This window comes from Labrus mixtus, chromosome 21 (assembly GCF_963584025.1).
Source record: "Labrus mixtus chromosome 21, fLabMix1.1, whole genome shotgun sequence".
NCBI lineage: Eukaryota > Metazoa > Chordata > Actinopteri > Labriformes > Labridae > Labrus > Labrus mixtus.
Window position 1 is genome coordinate 530,548 of NC_083632.1, and position 22,677 is coordinate 553,224.

Sequence of the window (22,677 nt, forward strand, 5' to 3'; positions counted from 1 at the left end):
GTGGCCCAAAGGTAAATAGGTTGGGAACCACTGGACTATACCATTCAAAAATATGGGTTTAAGGAATTTATTCTCACCCAAGGAAAGAGACCAGATGGATTCATTACATGTGGCATTACACACGATCTTTAAGGTCGATGTGAGAGTACACTGGTGACCTTTTTTTACACATCGCTTCACAGTTCAGTTTTGAATCAATGATGTTCCCAAGGTATTAATAAGATTGAACACACTGGACGGTCTGACCTTTGATAACAGTGTCTTCATTAATGTGAGTTTTCCTCCTAAAATCAATCAGAATATCTTTAGTTTTAGATATTTTTAGACTTCTCACATACTGTACTGCTCAATGACCGTGAAGCAGACTACCAATCAATCAATCTTTATTTGAATAGCACTAATTCATAACAAATGTTATCTGGAGACACACAAAAGAGCAGGTAAAAGACCTTACTAATTGCTATGTCACAAAGACCCAGCGTTGAGCACTTCAGAACATTTAGCAAAGTTACAGTGGAGAGAAAAAACGTCCTTTTAGACTCTTTAACAGCATCACCACTCATAACAATACTGCTACACACTGTGTGTGTTTTTAATTTTAATAACAATAACTATTTCCACAAGTGGAAGTGTACATACCTTGTATTATTCTATTATTGTATTTTTTCTCTCTTTATTTAACTGATGTAAATATGTTTGATTTTTAAATTCTTGTTATTTTTTATAATTATATTCCTGTTTCCTGTTTTCTTGAGCTGTTTCCCCCATGGGGATCAATAAAGTTTATCTTTATCTTTAAGAGGCAAAACTCTTGGGATGGAGGGAGATGCAGGTAGAAGGATAGGGACAAACAGAGCTTGGGGGAGGGGCTCCATAGCAACAATCCTGAGGAACCTACGAGACGTCGCGCCCACAGCTAAATGAAGTTAATAAAGCAGATAGCTACTGGACGAACTCCCCCGGACACAGGAACTTTATGTTACTTAATTAACAAGTTGTCTGCTTAAATATTTTTAGGCGGACTCGTTAAAATCACTTCCCAAAGGGGGCACCGGTGGACAAGCGGTTGATGCCAGAGCCCCATGTGGAGGGGCTTTGTTCCTCCAAGGCAGGCGGCCCAGACTCGGGTCCGACACATGGCTAATTGGTTCCCCGCTCTCTCTCTCTCCCTCTCCCTCCGGTTTCTGGCTCTGTCCACTGTCATATTTCTAAGAAGGATGCTTGGAAAGCACACAAAAATATCATTTTACAATTTGAGAAAAAAAACAACATATTTTGTTGAATTTCATTTTTCTATCAATTTGTTTTATTCTGATTTATTGGAAAGTCCCAAAAAACATAAAACACAATGATTCTGATTAAATTGTAAGCCTTCATCTTTATGATTCTACTTTTAAATGATCTAATTAACAATAATAATAATAATAACTTTATTTCTATAGCACCTTTTAAAAACACAGGTTTACAAAGTGCTTTGACAAACAGCAAAAACAAGAACAAACTAAACCAAACACAGAAGAACAGAAACAACAGCAAGAACAAAACAAATGCAAAATACTAAAAATAATTAAATACAATTCAACAGAAAAGAACCCAAAGTGCACGATACCCAACAGACATATATAACCCGACCATCACAAGAACCATCACAAGAACCCTCACAAGAACCATCACAAGAACCATCATAAGAACCATCACAAGAACCATCATAAGAACCATCACAAGAACCATCACAAGAACCATCATAAGAACCATCATAAGAACCATCACAAGAACCATCATAAGAACCATCACAAGAACCATCATAAGAACCATCACAAGAACCATCACAAGAACCATCACAAGAACCATCACAAGAACCATCACAAGAACCATCACAAGAACCATCATAAGAACCATCACAAGAACCATCACAAGAACCATCACAAGAACCATCACAAGAACCATAATAAGAACCATCACAAGAACCATCACAAGAACCATTATAAGAACATCACAAGAACCATCATAAGAACCATCACAAGAACCATCACAAGAACCATTATAAGAACCATCACAAGAACCATCACAAGAACCATCACAAGAACCATCATAAGAACCATCACAAGAACCATCACAAGAACCATCATAAGAAACATCACAAGAACCATCACAAGAACCATTATAAGAACATCACAAGAACCATCATAAGAACCATCACAAGAACCATCACAAGAACCATCATAAGAACCATCATAAGAACCATAATAAGAACCATCACAAGAACCATCACAAGAACCATTATAAGAACATCACAAGAACCATCATAAGAACCATCACAAGAACCATCACAAGAACCATCATAAGAACCATCATAAGAACCATCACAAGAACCATCACAAGAACCATCACAAGAACCATTATAAGAACCATCATAAGAACCATCACAAGAACATCATAAGAACCATCACAAGAACCATCACAAGAACCATTATAAGAACCATCATAAGAACCATCACAAGAACCATCATGAGAACCATAATAAGAACCATCACAAGAACCATCACAAGAACCATTATAAGAACATCACAAGAACCATCATAAGAACCATCACAAGAACCATCACAAGAACCATTATAAGAACATCACAAGAACCATCATAAGAACCATCACAAAAACCATCACAAGAACCATTATAAGAACCATCACAAGAACCATCACAAGAACCATCACAAAAACCATCACAAGAACCATCACAAGAACCATTATAAGAACCATCACAAGAACCATCACAAGAACCATTACAAGAACCATCACAAGAACCATCACAAGAACCATTATAAGAACCATCACAAGAACCATCACAAGAACCATCATAAGAACCATCATAAGAACCATCACAAGAAACCATCACAAGAACCATTATAAGAACCATCACAAGAACCATTATAAGAACCATCACAAGAACCATCACAAGAACCATCATAAGAACCATCATAAGAACCATCACAAGAAACCATCACAAGAACCATTATAAGAACCATCACAAGAACCATTATAAGAACCATCACAAGAACCATCACAAGAACCATTATAAGAAGCATCACAAGAACCATTACAAGAACCATCACAAGAACCATCACAAGAAACCATCATAAGAACCATCATAAGAACCATCATAAGAAACCATCATAAGAACCATCACAAGAACCATCATAAGAACCATCATAAGAACCATAATAAGAACCATCATAAGAACCATAATAAGAACCATCACAAGAACCATCATAAGAACCATCATAAGAACCATCACAAGAACCATCACAAGAACCATCACAAGAACCATCATAAGAAACCATCACAAGAACCATCATAAGAACCATCATAAGAAACCATCACAAGAACCATCACAAGAACCATCATAAGAAACCATCATAAGAACCATCACAAGAACCATCATAAGAACCATCACAAGAACCATCATAAGAACCATCATAAGAAACCATCACAAGAACCATCACAAGAACCATCATAAGAAACCATCATAAGAACCATCATAAGAACCATCATAAGAACCATCATAAGAAACCATCACAAGAACCATCATAAGAACCATCATAAGAAACCATCATAAGAACCATCATAAGAACCATCATAAGAACCATAATAAGAACCATCACAAGAACCATCATAAGAACCATCATAAGAACCATAATAAGAACCATCATAAGAACCATCATAAGAACCATAATAAGAACCATCATAAGAACCATCATAAGAACATCATAAGAACCATCATAAGAACCATCATAAGAACCATCATAAGAACCATCATAAGAACCATAATAAGAACCATCATAAGAACCATCATAAGAACCATCATAAGAACCATCATAAGAACATCATAAGAACCATCATAAGAACCATCATAAGAACCATCATAAGAACCATCATAAGAACATCATAAGAACCATCATAAGAACCATAATAAGAACCATCATAAGAACCATAATAAGAACCATCATAAGAACCATCATAAGAACCCAGGCAACACAAGACTAAGAGGTGTTAAAGTTTGTGTGGGTGACAACGAGGAACTTTAATATACGGAGCATCTCCCATGACGAACATTAAAAGGTGTTACACCTGTTCAGAAAGCCAGCCTCAGCGCCAACTCGCTGTTGGAAGGGTTTTACAAATCCACTCCCACTCCACACTCTGAGGTTTTTGGACGGCACTCAATGTGGCGGACCCTCCAGGCGAGTGCGAAAAACAGCGTGGAAGTGCGTAGGGTGGAGGGAGGGATTTTTAGAAAAGCGTAGTGAGTACTGATGCTTAAGAAGTCAAGAATCCAGAATCCAGATTGCTATGAAGTCAAACTGTTCTGAAAGCCTTCTGGTTGAAGGTCCAGTCAGTGAGCTGTGTAGAGAGTGAGATGATAAAGGTATCTTACTATCTGATCATTAAGGAAACATGTTGAAGTGCTGGCTTCTCTGACAAAAACAAAGACTGTATTTTTAGTCAATAGCATGACTGTCTTCTTCTGACTCAGACTGTTTTCCCTCCAGTCAGACTCTTCTTCTTCTTCTTCTTCTTCTGTGTTTAGACCCATTATGAAGACGGAGAGTACATCATCAGACAGGGAGCCCGAGGAGACACCTTCTTCATCATCAGTAAGGGAAAGGTAACACAAACACACCTTTTGTATGAATCCAATTAAATGTATTAAATTGATCAGCTGACTCCCTCTGATCGTCTGCTGACACCTGTCAATCAAACTTCCCGACAGGTGAACGTGACCCAGGAGGAGTCGGCCAATCAGGAGCCAACACACCTTAGAGAGCTCACCAGGGGGAACTGGTTTGGAGAGAGAGCTCTACAGGGGTAAGATCTTGTGACCTCTGAACTCTGAACTTCCAAACTTGAACCCTTAAAAGTCTTTACCTGTATTCATGATAATTATGAGAATCCTCTCAGAGAGCTCACAACTTCTTAAACAGCTCTTCTGAAATGTGGCTAGTGGTTTCTTTTACTCCTGTGTGACATTTTCTGAGCGTTCCCCTTGACGCCAAATGTATCTATGGCTTAGAAAGACAGTAAAAAACTCGATTTAATCACAGAACATTCAGACGTTTCCACATTGTGTATTTTTGAGGTCAAAGGTCAGGGTCGGTGTCTTCAGCTCTTAATAACACCAGTGAGCGTTCAGCAGCAGTCTGACAGGAAATGAGGTTAACAGGAGAGAAGCACTTTATTAAAGGTTGGAAGGGGCGATGGCTGGTGTGTTTTCATGACCTTCAGTCTTTGTGAGGACCAACTTGTGTTTCCGATGTGCTCAGAAAGGACAGATTTGGAAAGTCGGGACATTTTCTGTACTTTTCATAATTTATATTTTATATTTTTATTATTGCCCAGACTGACTCACTGCAGGAGACAGACTCTAGTGGACACTGGAGGAACTGCAGCTGTAAAGTTGGACATTTTAACATAGAACTCTATGGGGACTGACTCACTGCAGGAGACAGACTCTAGTGGACACTGGAGGAACTGCAGCTGTAAAGTTGGACATTTTAACATAGAGCTCTATGGGGACTGACTCACTGCAGGAGACAGACTCTAGTGGACACTGGAGGAACTGCAGCTGTAAAGTTGGACATTTTAACATAGAACTCTATGGGGACTGACTCACTGCAGGAGACAGACTCTAGTGGACACTGGAGGAACTGCAGCTGTAAAGTTGGACATTTTAACATAGAACTCTATGGGGGCTGACTCACTGCAGGAGACAGACTCTAGTGGACACTGGAGGAACTGCAGCTGTAAAGTTGGACATTTTAACATAGAGCTCTATGAGGACTGACTCACTGCAGGAGACAGACTCTAGTGGACACTGGAGGAACTGCAGCTGTAAAGTTGGACATTTTAACATAGAGCTCTATGAGGACTGACTCACTGCAGGAGACAGACTCTAGTGGACACTGGAGGAACTGCAGCTGTAAAGTTGGACATTTTAACATAGAGCTCTATGGGGACTGACTCACTGCAGGAGACAGACTCTAGTGGACACTGGAGGAACTGCAGCTGTAAAGTTGGACATTTTAACATAGAGCTCTATGGGGACTGACTCACTGCAGGAGACAGACTCTAGTGGACACTGGAGGAACTGCAGCTGTAAAGTTGGACATTTTAACATAGAGCTCTATGGGGACTGACTCACTGCAGGAGACAGACTCTAGTGGACACTGGAGGAACTGCAGCTGTAAAGTTAGACATTTTAACATAGAGCTCTATGGGGACTGACTCACTGCAGGAGACAGACTCTAGCACGTTAGCTTTGGCTCGATTGTTCAGTTGCTCTGAGATTCAGCAATCACGTTTAGGAATTGGTGGCTGGCTGGATTGAAATATAAAAAAATGCAGATTGGTTTTGCAGATTTTGCATATCTTCCCTCTGATGGCAGAGGTTTTTATTTAGAGGAATTTGTGTTCCTTTATATTAGGCTCTGTAGAGGCTGATAGTTGTACCTTATTTTTTACCCTTAGATTTGTGCATGCTAGTAAGCCTGCTGTTCAGTTTTTCCAAACCAATCTCATACCTGCTGATGCCCTCCAGGATTACCCGGTAGAACATCAGCGTGATCACATGGCATTGCCTCGAAAAATGTTCCATACAGAGCCTCGGGGGATATTTGAAGATGAATATTTCAAGACGTATTGACTGAAATAGAACACGGCACAGATACACACGCAAAAAACATGTGAACTAAAAACCTGGAAGCATGACACCTATGTGTGTAACGGCATGAAGGAGGACGGTTTCACCCTGCAGGGACATCAATCTATGGTCCTCATGTACAGTCAGACAAACGTGTGTGTGTGTGTGTGTGTGTGTGTGTGTGTCTGTGTGTGTGTGTGTGTGTGTGTGTGTGTCTGTGTGTGTGTGTGTGTGTGTGTGTGTCTGTGTGTGTGTGTGTGTGTGTGTGTGTGTGTCTGTGTGTGTGTGTGTGTGTGTGTGTCTGTGTGTGTCTGTGTGTGTGTGTGTGTGTGTGTGTGTGTGTCTGTGTGTGTGTGTGTGTCTGTGTGTGTGTGTGTGTGTGTGTGTGTGTGTGTGTGTGTGTGTGTGTGTGTGTGTGTCTGTGTGTGTGTGTGTGTGTGTGTGTCTGTGTGTGTCTGTGTGTGTCTGTGTGTGTGTGTGTGTGTGTGTGTCTGTGTGTCTGTGTGTGTGTCTGTGTGTGTGTGTGTGTGTGTGTCTGTGTGTGTGTGTCTGTGTGTGTGTGTGTGTGTGTCTGTGTGTGTGTGTGTGTGTGTGTGTGTGTGTGTGCGTGTGTCTGTGTGTGTGTGTGTCTGTGCGTGTCTGTGTGTGTGTGTCTGTGTGTGTGTCTGTGTGTGTGTGTGTGTCTGTGTGTGTGTGTGTGTCTGTGTGTGTGTGTGTGTGTGTGTGTGTGTGTGTGTGTGTGTGTGTCTGTGTGTGTGTGTGTGTGTATGTGTGTGTGTGTGTGTGTGTGTGTGTGTGTGTGTGTGTATGTGTGTGTGTGTGTGTGTGTGTGTGTGTGTGTGTGTGTGTGTGTGTGTGTGTGTGTGTGTGTGTGTGTGTGTGTGTATGTGTGTGTGTGTGTGTGTGTCTGTGTGTGTGTGTGTGTGTGTGTGTGTGTGTGTGTGTGTGTGTGTGTGTGTGTATGTCACTGTTACTGTTCATTTATTTGATTGACTTTAATTAAAGAGGTATCTGGTCAGATGTGTGTGTTCATTTTCTTATTTCTATCAGTGTGATCATGTGAAAATACCTCCCATATGCACACACACACACACACACACACATACACACACACACACACACACACACACACACACACACACACACACACACACACACACGCTATAACCAGTTTGTCAGTGTCTCTGGTTTGTGTCTCTGCTGGATTTCCAACCTCCTGTCGGCATCATCACAGCTGCTGCTAATTGGATAAACTGTGTTTCGCTGTTCACAGGGGAGTGCTGTTTACACATCCACTGTGTGTGTGTGTGTGTGTGTGTGTGTGTGTGTGTGTGTGTGTGTGTGTGTGTGTGTGTGTGTGTGTGTGTGTACACTGCTTCTTCTATCTCTGTGAGGACAGGCACAGGTTTAAAACTTAAAGTTGGGATATAATGTTTTTTTTCCCCAATGGGATTGAGAGCATGTTTGTAAGTATATTTAGAACCTGAGGACATTGTTTCTGACCATGAGAGGGTTTTTTTACACTTGAGGTCAAGTTTAAGGAAATTAAAACATGAAAGAAACCTGAAGAAACTCTTTAACCATGAAGACATTTTGAATATTTAATAAAAGAGAGGACACCATTTCATAGTGGGGATATTTTTAGAAACGTGTAACTTTTTAAAACAAGAGTCCCAGTTCAGAACATTTTGAATAAATTAGATTTTTTTTTTAAACAGTGGGGATTTTGTTTATAAAGTTAAGACATCTTTTAGAAGTGGAGAACTATGGTGTTATATTAATATCAAATCTCAAGAGTGTGATGAACCATGATCGCAGGCGTAATAAATAATTACATGTTCAGATAAATAAACTACCACTCAGAAAAAGTTAGCACAGTTAATCAAAGATTTGTCTTCACAACTGTCAATCTGTTAACAAAGTTTTTAACCTGGATTGCCTTTCCAAAATGAAAATGAACGCATGGACATAATTCAAAAGTAAGGATGGTTTTGTAAAGTTAGGACATCCCTTAAACAAGAAAACTCTCAGGAAGTGAGAAGATATAGGAAGGTTGGGACAGTTTTCTGGAAAGTGGGAACATTTTTGCACTTGGAGGACGACTTTAGAAAGTGAGGACAGATTTTACAACGCTGGGCATTCTTAAATTTAGGACATTTTGAAGATGTGATATTTTCATGAAGTGAAAACATCTCACAAGACAGTGAGAACATCTTAAATAAGTAAATTTGTTTTTTCTCAAATGTTTCTTCAATGTAATATTTTTGGAATATGACGATTGACCTTACAAAGGGAACACACATTTGTCTGGTTATAATCTTCAAAGGTGTTAGCTGGTCATTTTAAGACGGGGTCAGATGGTAGAGAGAGTTGTCTGTTATGGGTTGTTGGTTTAATGCCGCTCGTCAGAGTGTCCTTAAAGAACCCACTGTCCCCACACAGCTCCTGATATCAGTATGTGAAGTAATGGTCGTGTTTTGTCCCGCTCAGGTGGAACAGCCGGTTTAATTCATGAATCTTTGTGTGTGTCTGTTTGTGTTGTGTCCACAGAGAGGATGTGAGAACAGCCAATGTCATCGCTGCGGAGGCCGTCACCTGCCTGGTCATCGACCGAGAGTAAACACACACACACACACACACACACACACACACACACACACACATTACGACACTGTTACTTACGGGGATCTTTCACAGGATCAGTGACTGCTTTTCAATCACTTTTTAACCCTCACATTTATACACCTTTCTTCTTCTTTTTGCCTTTTTAAGCCTTCCTTACTCCTTTTTGATCTCCTAATTGCTCACATTTCCCCAAATATCCTCAATTTAAGAAATTTTGCAGACTGAGGGCATTTTCTTTCATGACGAGTACAGATTGTTCTACATGAGCATATAGATAAAGTCCATTTTAAAGACAAGGCTAAATGAATGGGAAAAAAATATATAAAAGATGAACAACTGTATACCTTTGCATGCATCGAGAAGAAATATGAGCCACCAACCTGCATGTGCCAGCATCTCAGTGGTTCAGCCCCACTTATTGTTCTGAGTGTTTCTGTCTCTTTTATTTGCTTTTATCTTCTTTCATTGTTGGTCCTCTCTGGTCTCTTTGCATGTAGCTGGGTTCCTTTGGTGATCTTGTGCTTGTGTGCTGCCCTCTGCTGGTCCTCATCACTAACTACAAGCAAACACAAGAAAGAATTCATGATTTCTCTGCCCCAAAAAACTGAAATATGAAAAAAAAATTAATCTCAACATAAATTATGATATTTATCTTTCTTTTTCATCATGAGCCCTTAACTTCTTTAAATAATGAACATAATTTTAAAACTTTGATTTATGATGAAATTGGATTATTTGTGGCTGCAGACGTGAAACACATCTCTCTCTTCAACACACTTAAGTCCATTCAAATATTTTTAAACTGGGAAACTTTAGTTTAAATAATATTTTAATAAGTTTGGACTAAACTTCAGAGACTTATTTTGTTTTTATTATAAATATTGATACATATGATTTGTGAGTTGTCATATTATCTTTATTCTAAGATTATTTTTCTGTTTGAAGTCAGAATTTAAAAACAGCTTTAATCATCAAAACACAAAATATATTTGGTGTTTACACTGGAGATGCTGTATGCTGATTGGCTGCTGTCTTCTACCTTCTCAGCTCATTCAAACATCTGATTGGTGGACTGGACGATGTTTCGAATAAAGGTTACGAGGACGCTGAAGCCAAGGCCAAGTAGGTTTAACGATCACATACACACACACACACACACACACACACACACACACTAGTGTTGTAGTCAAGATCAGACTTACCAAGACCAAGACATTTAGGGATGGAGACTGAGTCAAGACCAAGACTATGAATATCACTGAAAAATCATCATATTGGGGGTAAAATCAAACTACAAATAAATAAAAGTGATTTGTTCAGTGGTGGTCTTGACCGGTCTTGATTTAAAATCTGGAGTCTGCCCAGTCTTTGACCGAGACAAGAACGAGAAAAAATGCCTAAGATTCTGAGACCGAGACCTTCTAAAAGTGGTCTCAGAGACCGGTCTTGAGACCAAGACTGATTTCGAGCTTTACTTTAGTAAAAGTCTATATTTTGTTTTGTAGGAAAAAGCTGCTGACTCTGTTTTTTAGGAGAACATATTTGACTAAAAACAGCTCCTCCTTCATGCCAGCGTTCATAGTTTTTTTCCTCCGACATGTCAGCAGCAGGTTTGTTGTCTCTGTGGGAATGTTTACAGCAGAAACAGGATCCTCTGATGTAAGAAAAGCTAATAATACAACGTGGCATTCAGGGAGCGACACAACCAGGGAACAGTAAAGGACACCGACTAATTACCGAAGACACACAACACCTCGGTCCTGTCAGGTGATTCTGTCCCTGACAGTCATTCTTCTGCATCATAAATCAGTGTTGAGGAAGAAGATCCACCAGGATGTGATTCACACTGCGGTGTAAAAGCACTTGGAGTCGTCAGAAGATGAGAAAATAAATATACAAGCTCAAATCTATTTAGCATTTAACTAAAGTACATTAGTTAGTATCTGAAAATTGTAGACAGAGATTATACCTGGCTTGCAATGATGTCAGATTTTTAAGCTTTGATATGATTCTAGTAAAAATCAAAACAATATGGATACCTAGCGTATGGACGGCGGTTTCACTCATGGCCAAGTGGGCGGTTCCAGCAGTGTGTGACGTCACGTGAGAACTAAGAATTGTTTTTAGAGTACACAGATGTGAGTGTACTATTTACAGTAGTAGTGATGACATAGGGAGGCATTTTAAACACACACACACACACACACACACACACGGTAGGAGTGTAATTTAAGATGGTGTGTCTTGTATCAGATGACCGTTGGCATGTCACAGAATGAAGTCATCTCCTCTTATGGTATGGAATCCATACAGCCAAACACCACACACACACACACACACACACACACACACACACACACACACACACACACACACACACACACACACACACACACACACCTGTCAGTAATGGGAGTTATGGTAACAGTACAAAATAAACATTGGTTGTTTCATGCATAATAAATACAATACTTGTAAAAATGTATTTTCATTATCTTTTTGTCAAATTTACAAAAAGAGCTACCTTCAAATGCTTTAAAAAATGACTCCTTTTCATATTTTTATGCCAAAAATTCAAACATAAATATCTCCTAGAACCCTAAATTAATATAACCATTTAGGGCTGCACAGTGGTGCAGTTGTTCAGTGGTTAGTGCTGTCGCCTCACAGCGAGGAGGTTCCTGGTTTGAATCCCCGTCTGTCGGGAGTCTCTCTGTGAGGAGGTTCCTGGTTTGAATCCCCGTCTGACGGGAGTCTCTCTGTGAGGAGGTTCCTGGTTTGAATCCCCGTCTGACGGGAGTCTCTCTGTGAGGAGGTTCCTGGTTTGAATCCCCGTCTGACAGGAGTCTCTCTGTGAGGAGGTTCCTGGTTTGAATCCCCGTCTGACGGGAGTCTCTCTGTGAGGAGGTTCCTGGTTTGAATCCCCGTCTGACGGGAGTCTCTCTGTGAGGAGGTTCCTGGTTTGAATCCCCGTCTGACGGGAGTCTCTCTGTGAGGAGGTTCCTGGTTTGAATCCCCGTCTGACGGGAGTCTCTCTGTGTGGAGGTTCCTGGTTTGAATCCCCGTCTGACGGGAGTCTCTCTGTGAGGAGGTTCCTGGTTTGAATCCCCGTCTGACGGGAGTCTCTCTGTGAGGAGGTTCCTGGTTTGAATCCCCGTCTGACGGGAGTCTCTCTGTGTGGAGGTTCCTGGTTTGAATCCCCGTCCTACAGGAGTCTCTCTGTGTGGAGGTTCCTGGTTTGAATCCCCGTCCTTCAGGAGTCTCTCTGTGTGGAGTCTGCATGTTCTTCATGTGTGGGTTCTCTCCTGGTTCTCCGTCTTCCTCCCACAGTCCAAACACATGCTGGTTAGGTTAACTGCTGACTCTAAATTGCCTGTAGGTGTGAATGTGAGTGTAACCCCGCCTCTCAACCAATGACAGCTGGGATCAGCTCCAGCACCCTCGCTACCCCGAGCGGGAAAAGCGGTATTGATAATGGATGGATGTTTTGACAACAGACAACACATGTTTTTTTACACTTAAACATCAACATCACGTTAAGATAAATTGACTTAACATCCTTGATTCTGTGTGAGGTGTGACTTTGGTTGTATCACGTTGGTCCGACTCTTAATGTTTACTATTTCACTAAAGGACACTTCAGCACGTTGAAGGTTGGGGGGAATTGAACCCCGCAGGAAGCTCTAAAGGTTAATCTCTTCCTCGCTATGACAAACTATTTTTAGAGTGTTTATGGGTTGGTTTTGTCCAACAGCCGATCAACAGCATCTACAGTTTCTGAATCTGATTCCACGACGGCAGTTTCCAGGAAGTAGTCCCGTTTGGAGAAGCACTGACACACGAACACACACACACACACACACACACACACACACACACACACACAAACACACACACACACACACACACACACACACACACACACACACACACACACACACACACACACACACACACAAACACACAAACACACACACACACACACACACACACACATCTGTTGGCGGGTTGGTACCACAATATATTTATTTTGAGCTGAGGAGAAAGTTTACTCCACAGAAAGATGCTCTTGTTTTTAAAATAACCCAAAATCCAGGTGTGAAGGGAGACATTTTTGGGCCATTTTTGCATTAATTGGACAGGACAGCTGAAGACAAACAGGAAAAGTCTGGAGTGGAGAGTAGGGGGACGACATGCAGCAAAGGACCGAGGTCGGATTCAAACCCACAGCCACTGCAAACGAGGACTATTGCATCCGTTCATGGGGCGCACAACATAACCGCTAGGCTCAGGCACCCCAATGGAGAACAAAATTTATAGTAAATATTGTCTTTAATGTAAAGTTGCCAACATTTTCCAAACAATCTCTGCTATATGAATGATCGATAGCATCAAAAAGTAATGAAACTAGAAAAGACAATCACTCCCATGATTCCCCGCCAGCCTCGACGTCATCTTTTGTTATTGTTTGGATTGAGGGGGGGGGGGGGGGGGGGGGGGGGTGGCGGACTTTACATAATGTGTGTTTAAACTTATGTACCAATATTGTAATGAGTGGAATCAAAAGTCATTTTGGATACATTGGGATTCAAATTTGATGTCATAATAAGATGCTTTTGCAGATTATAAAATAAGTAGGAACACAGGGTTGACTTGTACGGGAGCCCTAACTTGCTATCACAGATAAACAGAGTGAAATAAAATGCATAAATGCTGAAGCTTAGGGCTAACGTAGAGTTGACATTGTGGAGTGGTTTATATTACAGATGATGTGGATGTTGGACTGTTTGTTGTGGGTGGGTATAATCCCGCTCCTGGCTGTTAAAACAAAATGTTGTTTTATTTTTGAGATCCCTTCACCAGACACCAGACTCTCCCTGATGACACCGCGGATCTCTTCATAAGACTTTGACTTTACATTTCTTATAAAATAGATATTAAACTCAAACCATTACACACATGGACACATGCAGAAATTAAACACTTGAAGACTGCAGGAAGCTCGCTACATCCAGATAAATCTTAAGTACTCTTTGTTGTGTCCTGCGGTTTTGAGGTCGGGACAGTCTGTCCTCAAACCTTCAGTCATTTTTATGACTGAGCTGGGTTTACAGGGTGAACCTCCGAGCAATGTTTCTATGTGCTAAAAATACCAGCAGCGTTATGCCATGAGGATCGTCCTCTCAGGTTGGTGTTACCCCACCCCTGTAGGACTTGACCGCAGACGTGTACCCTGTTTTGATAGAAAGGACGAACCCTTCAGAGGCTATCCTCAGACATTGCTTCAGTCTGAGCGTGCACAGTTGGATCTTCTCCGATTGAGACACCGTCACACACTAAATATTCGATTGGGTTTTGGGTTAAATAGAAAAGTGTAATATTTCCCAAAATCCATCCAGAGTACCAAGACAACAAGATATTTTCACAATGCAGTCCAGTTCTGGATTCTGACAGAGTCCTGCTCAGATCAGGACCAGGCCTGTTCTTCACTTTATTGAACACTGAGCTGGAGGATCTGGAAACCTCACTTCACCGACGGTCCCCTCAGACCAGATCTTTGGATCGGTACCTCCACCGGTGGCCATACCCTCACCATGTGAACTGGGACTGCAGCTCTTCCTTTAAGACGGTTCTCTTACGGACTCTGTGCCGAACATTCTCGTGAGGACTGAGAACCAGCTTCATGTTGGTGAATTTGTGTGCACTTTTCTACTTTGTGACCAAGAGAAATAGTTCCAAATGTTGAAGGAAATTAACGACTTGATGGCTTTTTGTAGATAAAGAACTAAAACATCAAGATCAACTGTTGACTTCCCGTTATTCTTCAAAACCAGACTGCTTTAAACGGCTCAAGACAGCACAACATCTTACCTGAACTATTCCTGTGCTCGAACCAATGCTTTGGTGATAACTGGATGACATTTTTTCTGATTTGTGTGGATTCAAGTTTGGAATATGAGAGAGTTGCTTCCAGTCCCAGCGAGGCAGAAGAGAGAGCGGATCACCAGCCTCCCTTCTCCTCTCTCCTCCCCCTTCCCCATCACCTCCTTCTCCATCCAAACCTCCAAAAAGTTCCCATTCTTCCACGTGGTCAAATGCTGCAGGTACAGCTCAAAGTCCGGCTGGGCAGTCTCCTCTGTTTCCATGGCCAATTTTGACTTTAAACGTCTATGTTTAAGTAGACTGAAGTAGCTTGTTTAGATACAGATGATGCCCTTTCTCTGCAGCTTGATCACCATGTCGAAGCAGAATGGTTACTCTTTCATATGGTCCAAGAACTGTTCAAAAGTACAATTTCCTTGAGTTCGGTGAATGCATCTCTGGGTTTTGTGTTTTCAGGTACGAGGCAGAGAACGCCTTCTTCTCCAGTCTGAAGTTGACCGACTTCAACATCATCGACACGCTGGGAGTTGGAGGCTTCGGACGTGTTGAGCTGGTATGATCACATTAGATGAAACAACTGAATCATTTAAATTCAATGATACGAGACAAATCAGATGCAGATTTCCAACTTAACTAGTAGAAACACTGAGCAAGATGTTTGAAAGTTGTCAACATTTTAAAGGAGCAGTATGTAACTCTGACACCCAGTGTTTAAAATGGGTACTGCAGTCCAAATTCAAAACATTGTAGAGAGCTGTCTCCCCCCCCTCCTCTCTAGAGTCCATGCTCACACAGGTCACCATGTGGTGGACTCTGAAGCTTCAGTGTTTATCCAGCTCTGCATGGGTCTGTAAACCTTTCTGTGTTCTAACCTCTCTCCATTTTTCAAAAGCATCTCCAATATTGATCCTAGTTTGAGCACGTTTCTGCTCGTGGAGCTTATTAGAAACATGCAGAGGCTTTTTAGGTCGGGTACAATCACTTCTATCTGAACCACTTCTCTTGCCCGCTTCCATCGCTGCAACACCTGTTGACCTGATAACTGCTCTCATATCTGGCAAACCGAGGGGTGTCCAAAATGGCTGAGTGGGGGTGCCTTTAAACCGCCTATCTTCTCTGGTCCAAACAAATCCAGACCACTGTCCATTCACTGTGCTTGTTCACATCTGGGTTGTAGAGCGAGGAGAGGAGGAACATTAACCAGAGATACAACCAGAATATGGCTACAGCCCTAACTAGTCATTAAATGTCATCACCCTCACTTAGTGCCGACTTGTGAGGATGATGACAATAAACCATTTGTTCATCTAAACACGCACATCTGTGGTTTCAAGTTAGTCTGAGATTTGGCATTTGATTGGCATCAGTTCGATGCTAGCTTTAAAAAAAAAAACAGATTCAGATTAAAGGGTTTCAGCGTAAAGTTTGAGACTAGCTTTAGGCCGTACCACGCTAGCTGTCCCTCCAAGTCCTTTTCGTAGTTCAGAAATCTGCTCGGATGCTATTTGCAGTAACTTTCCAGTAAAGTATCAGTACTGGTAACTGGAAACCAGTCCTCATGTGATTCAGAGTCTGGGCTCCTGGCCCTCTCTGTGGCTTTGTAAGGAACTTATATAACCCAGAAAACTGCAGTCAAACAGTTTGGTTCAAATCTCCTACTTGTCTCTCATTATGCTGCAGAAGAACTATAATGTGTTATTCATAACAATTGTCTTGGGTATTAAATGTCTGTCCCCTAATGACTTTATTCATCTTAACGAGTTTATTTCAGACTTAACGAGTCTCTCAGATCATTAAATCTTCAGCAGAGCTTTCTTTGCATCGTTTGCAGTTTTATTGGATTTGTTGATTGCATTAATCCCCACAGTGTACCTGAGGTGTGAGATGGAAAAAGCAGAAGGGGGGTGGAGGGTGGGTTGTAGCGGGTTGTGCATTGCAGCCACAGTGGTTAGGTTACTTTGCCGCAGAAGGTGTGGCTGGAGGGTTACTGAAGGTCGAGGGGAAGCCCTCCAGCGGGTTTGCCCAAAAGCAGGAAGGAATCCCCGCTCAGAGACTGCCATCGTGCCTCAGGAGGTATTTTTAGGTGATTCGTCATCGTGTAACTCTGATCTGAGGAAAACACTGACCTCTGATCCGCAGACTGCCTGTCTGACCCCGATCATAACTCTGACACTCAGGCAGACGCAGGGGCAGGGTTTATTTATGCACTGCACAGTGTTTTCACTTTTTATGTAGAACTCTTTCTTGCTGAGAATCAGAATTTACAACTGTCATGTGAGTAACATAGCTTTGCTGAAGACTAGTAGGGGTGTACATTTTTGTGTGAGCGTCGGTCAGCATTCGTTGGCCGGAGGCAGATGGTTCAAAAGATAAACATCTAAAATGTGTTGTTTTGTCTTCAGGTTCAGCTGAAGAACAAGGAGGCGAAGACGTTCGCAATGAAGATCCTGAAGAAGCGTCACATCGTCGACACGAGACAACAGGAACACATCCGCTCTGAGAAACACATCATGACTGAGGCGCACTCCGACTTCATCGTCAGGTCAGTCCAACAAGCATCATCATCATCAACAAAAGTGAGGGAACATTCAGCTTTGATGCACAACATTATAAAAATGTGTCTCTCTGAATGTGCTCTCCTCTTTTTCTGTTGTTATTTGGATCATGTTATTGTGTATCACAGGTTTCCTGTTTGTGTTCAGGTTGTACCGGACGTTTAAAGACAGTAAATATCTCTACATGCTGTTGGAGGCTTGTCTTGGAGGAGAGCTGTGGACTCTCCTGAGAGACAGGTACACATTTAAACATTATCAAAGCCTTTCTGCACTATTTGGCTTTTCCACCCTCTGCTCGTCAACAAACGTGCGTTGTACATGAGGAGAGGCATACAGCAATGTGTCTAACAACATTCAGTTGCACTCTGAGACCTTCGGTGGGCACTAAAGTCCACCAAACCAAATAGCTATATGTTATCTCTTTAAACAAATCAAAAAGCCTTCTCATTGTCTAACTGTTTTTTTAAACTATTTTAGGGGTTCATTTGAAGACTCGACCACCAGGTTTTACACGGCATGTGTGGTTGAGGCCTTCGCCTACCTGCATGCCAAAGGCATCATATACAGAGACCTGAAACCTGAAAACCTCATACTGGACAGCCGGGGATACGCCAAGCTGGTAATTTCATACCATGTACATAAAGTAACAGCAGTACTAATGTTAGCATGCTATGCTAAGCTGGAACAGTTTGTGTTTTGTTTCACAGAAAGTGTGCAAAAGAAAATGAGAAAGAATTATTTAATTTGACTTCAAACTATAAACGTTGCACTTATTTCCACAAACACAAATTCATTTGGAAATATCCAACAAATAAGCACAAAACTGAAAAGTTAAGTTTTTTAAACTAGTCATTAAGGGACCCTCTCCACGACAGGGAAATAAGTCAGTACCTAACAGAAGTTTCTTACCGTGACAAGTGGTGTCACCATCTTTTAAAAGTTTTAATAGAATTTGCTTTAAATGTCAGCCTGTTAGCTTTTGCTATGTCTTGAGTACAAGTGGAGATTCTGTACGGACAAATGAGTAAAAGAGAAAGTCAATAGGACACGAGTTTTTACGACCAGAAGTATCAACAGAAAAGTGTCTTGAGGAGAGGTTGGGAGACACCAAGCCAAGCTTGAGATGCTTCACTGGTTCAAGACAGTAAATCGTTTTCTTTACCAGGTGGACTTTGGTTTCGCCAAAAAGATTGGTGTCTGTAAGAAGACTTGGACGTTCTGCGGCACGCCAGAGTACGTCGCTCCAGAGATCATCCTCAACAAGGGTCACGACGTCTCCGCAGACTACTGGTCTCTGGGTATCCTAATGTATGAGCTGCTGACTGGCAGCCCTCCGTTTTCAGGTCCAGACCCGATGAAAACCTACAACATCATCTTGAGAGGCATCGACATGATCGAGTTCCCCAAGAAGATCACCAAGAACGCCGGCAACCTCATCAAGAAGCTCTGCAGGTAGAGGCCGCTGTGTTCCCGGGCAACTCTGATGAACCACAGAGTCATAATTTGTTCTTTTTATCTCTGAATTAATCCTGAATGTTTGTGTGAACAGAGATAATCCCTCAGAGAGACTCGGAAACCTGAAAAACGGAGTCAAAGACATCCAAAAACACAAGTAAGGGAGATGAAAGGAAGCTGGTATCTGATTGGTTGTTTCAGTCCAGAAGTACAGTATATCATGTAGTTGTATCAGTCATCACCTGACTTTCACTTTTCATTTCAGTCCTTTAATTAAAAGGTATGGCTAAAAGATCTCTCCTTCTCTGTTCAGGTGGTTTGAAGGTTTTAACTGGGAAGGTCTGAGGAAAGGAACTCTGACTCCGCCCATTACACCTGATGTGAGTTGAAATAAACCTTTGATTTATTTCCCCCATAAAGAAAGCCAATCTCATGTTAGACCTTTTTTGATATATGACCACCCGGGCTGTAAATGTGTTTTCTATTCATCAATGTCATCTTAACAACAACTTCTGTTATGTGTATATTACCCATGCGATCATCGCTAGAAAGACACAATTCTTGTAATCCCTACCTTGTAAACCATCTCAAGATTCGACCAAAACAGCAGCCACAATCTACACATCTGTCAGACCTACCAGTCTTTCTGATTAGTTTTTTTTAACGGCTGAAGGTATACAGTTCTCTTCCGGCCATAATTTCCCAACAAAAACGGTCCTACTGCATCGGTGAAGGTCCCCACAATCCAAATCCAGAAAAATATTTAATCTAAATACATACCATCCATAAAGATGGATGGATTGCTTCAAAATTTCCGTCACTGTCATTTCACCAATCAGGACCTAACATACACTGTTCTTATGCTACTTTAGCCAATGAGAGCCTGACTAGAAACAGAACTGCAGATGATACAGATGTGTCAGTTGAAAAAGGAAAATAACGCTGATAATTAAGCTATAACAGATTAACGGTTGGTGATGCCCAGCTCGGAATATTAAACATTTACTTCAGCATTTCCTCCAGTATGTCAAGAGTTAAATTCCTACCTTAAAATTTAGAATAGGATTAAACCCTGCGTTGTCTAGTCAAGTTTTAAAGGTGTTAAACTCAATTTTGTTCTGTCCAGGTTTCCTCTTCAACTGACACAAGTAACTTTGACAATTTCCCCGAAGACACAGAGGAGCCGCCACCAGACGACAACTCTGGATGGGATTACGACTTTTAGCCCAGTTCATAGTTAAACTTTCAACCCGACACTCTACAGTGTGAAATCTTGGAGGAACAATAATGGTTCACCAGGCTGAACAAAGACAAACTTTTTTCAAGCATTTTGGATTCTGTGGGAATAGAACTCCAAATGCTTTGTGAGGGAGCCGACGGAAAAGAACTGGAGTCCTGTCGTTGAGCAAACTTCAAACCATCCAGAGGAATTCTGAGCTGAAACCTGAAAACATCTGAGAGCTGGAGGATGAGGTGGTTCAAGTATGAGACAATCAATCTTGTCTACAAGTTTTACCTGTTTCCAAGAAATGGTCAACTTGTTTATCAATTCTCAGAGAAGTGAATGGATCCTGGAAATATTAGAAGAATTAATGCAGAATCCAAAGGGGTTCAAGTAAGTTGTTGACTTTTGTGACCTGGAAAAGTCACTCTACAAACTCCAGTTAGACCCCTATCAGAACTCTGATGTTTTTTGAACAAGAGATACTTGTGCCCTGATGAAAGGATAAGTGCTCAGTGAAGACACCCCTCATCCCAATTAAGTTACATAACTTACCTTATGGCCCTTAGCTGCCACTGCAACCAAAATAGCGATTCCACCTTCAACAGACCCAGGCTCCATTTCCAATCGTTTAGACTGATGGGCAGCAAGAGCAAGGACATCACCAGGGTTGTCAAGTTAGGGAACCTCCCTTCACTGGTGTTTTGCCCAATTAGTCCCACTACACCTTGAGAAGGACGGTCAGTGAGTTCTGACGTCCCAGAGCCTCCCCCCTCCATGCTAGCTCTCACCAACCACCGTAACCACACACAGAACTTCTATATCTCAACTACCCTACCACATGGCCATCACAGCCCAAACAGCAACTCCCAGAGATAATGAGTCCTTTGAATGCTGCGAACTTGACCAACGTTCAGCACTCCCAACCACAAAGAAGGTGTTTTAACCTGGAGCAGGGTTCAGAGGTAAAATAAGGATACCATGAATTTACTTAGACCCTTGTCCCCGCTGACGAAACATACCAAGTATTTTTAAGTCCCATGAGAAATGTCCTGGGGGGAAAGCAGCTTCCTTGAGAAAAGACATTGCTGATACATCAAACAAGGACATCAAGCAGATGTCGCCTATGACCTTAATTTTTTTCCCCATTGCTTTCATGCTTAGGATGCATACTCTTCACCAAATGCACTTTTTATGAAGCGGCCAAAAGAAAACCAGGTCAGGGTAGTGGGTCAGAGGAGAGATACTTGCAGCTATCAGGTTTCTAACCGCGGAAAGGTTCTTAAACGGTCCCTTCAAATGTCACTTAATGACATTGGAGACTACAGCCGTATTTTTTTAGCAGCTCATTGGAAGCCTCAGTTCCTGTCAAGTGTCCTTGATCCCTGGCTGATTCATGACCTTTCTCTCCTTAGAAGAAGATTTTAAAAGACTGCTGCCCATCCTGTGGTATCTGCTGTTTGTGGTTCACGTTCTGGAAGTGGTTCAGTAAGTCCTGGGGGCTTTTCCCAGGTTTGACTCTTCAAGCGCAGACTAGAGGAGATGCAGTTGCCAGATGAATCCCTGGTCCAAGTAGCAAACTATCTCCACCGACCTCGGAAGACAAAAGTGAACTTAAGAAAGGAGACGGGAAGGAAAACTCGAAGTCACCATGATGCCTTCACTTCTCATTTCACTTTTGGGGAACTTAAAATCCAAGGACTGAAGGACAAAAAGGTTTGTTTGTAGCAGCTGTGGTCCTCCTCCGTCAGTAACGCGCAGTGATCTGATCATTTCTACTTTAACTTTCCTTTCTACTTTTCCTTTTGTTGTGAATCTTTGGATCAAAGCATGACAAAATTATTTTGTATATATTTTCCAAGCCTTCCTACACATTTTTGCACACACCTACAAACACTCCATTTGCACAAACACATACACGACTTTGTTACACTTCTTAACACCATTTCTTTTCTTGGTTTGTCAAAATTGAGATCATTTCATGACTGTTTCTTTTTGGTTCCAAACCTCTGAATGAGGATCCACATCTTCACATTCTTACAGTAACTTCACAACAAATCTTGAGTTGAAGAACGTGTGCAGTCTTCAAAGTTTGTATTCTTCCGCGTAAAAAAAGATTTTAACAGAAATAAAAGGAGGAATTTGTTTTGTATTTCTATTTTGTGGCCTTTTGTAAAAGCAGCTGATTGTCGTCGTTTGGTACAAAGACTTTGTAATAGTGCTCTGAATTGATTGTGATATTT

General features: G+C 41.5%; 2 protein-coding genes across 3 annotated transcripts in view; one reads left to right on the top strand and one right to left on the bottom strand.

The window, feature by feature from the left end:
• Nucleotides 1–12,791, bottom strand: part of LOC132954991 (microfibril-associated glycoprotein 4-like) — an 80,093-nt gene extending 67,302 nt beyond the window's left edge. Inside the window, exon 1 of the mRNA XM_061027570.1 lies at nt 12,788–12,791. The gene's annotated coding sequence lies outside the window, so the exon portion shown is untranslated. The remainder of the gene's footprint in view (nt 1–12,787) is intronic.
• The window catches only part of prkg1b (protein kinase cGMP-dependent 1b), a 66,201-nt gene extending 44,898 nt beyond the window's left edge, over nt 1–21,303 (top strand). For both annotated transcript variants that reach the window (XM_061027558.1, XM_061027557.1), the window contains exons 6-17: nt 4,586–4,663; nt 4,769–4,863; nt 9,245–9,310; nt 10,367–10,441; nt 15,659–15,755; nt 17,605–17,744; nt 17,905–17,994; nt 18,235–18,376; nt 18,923–19,209; nt 19,307–19,369; nt 19,526–19,592; nt 20,339–21,303. In XM_061027558.1, the coding sequence (XP_060883541.1) occupies nt 4,586–4,663; nt 4,769–4,863; nt 9,245–9,310; nt 10,367–10,441; nt 15,659–15,755; nt 17,605–17,744; nt 17,905–17,994; nt 18,235–18,376; nt 18,923–19,209; nt 19,307–19,369; nt 19,526–19,592; nt 20,339–20,437 (1,299 nt within the window). In that variant the 3' untranslated portion in view covers nt 20,438–21,303. The remainder of the gene's footprint in view (nt 1–4,585; nt 4,664–4,768; nt 4,864–9,244; nt 9,311–10,366; nt 10,442–15,658; nt 15,756–17,604; nt 17,745–17,904; nt 17,995–18,234; nt 18,377–18,922; nt 19,210–19,306; nt 19,370–19,525; nt 19,593–20,338) is intronic.
• Nucleotides 21,304–22,677: the final 1,374 nt, after the last annotated feature.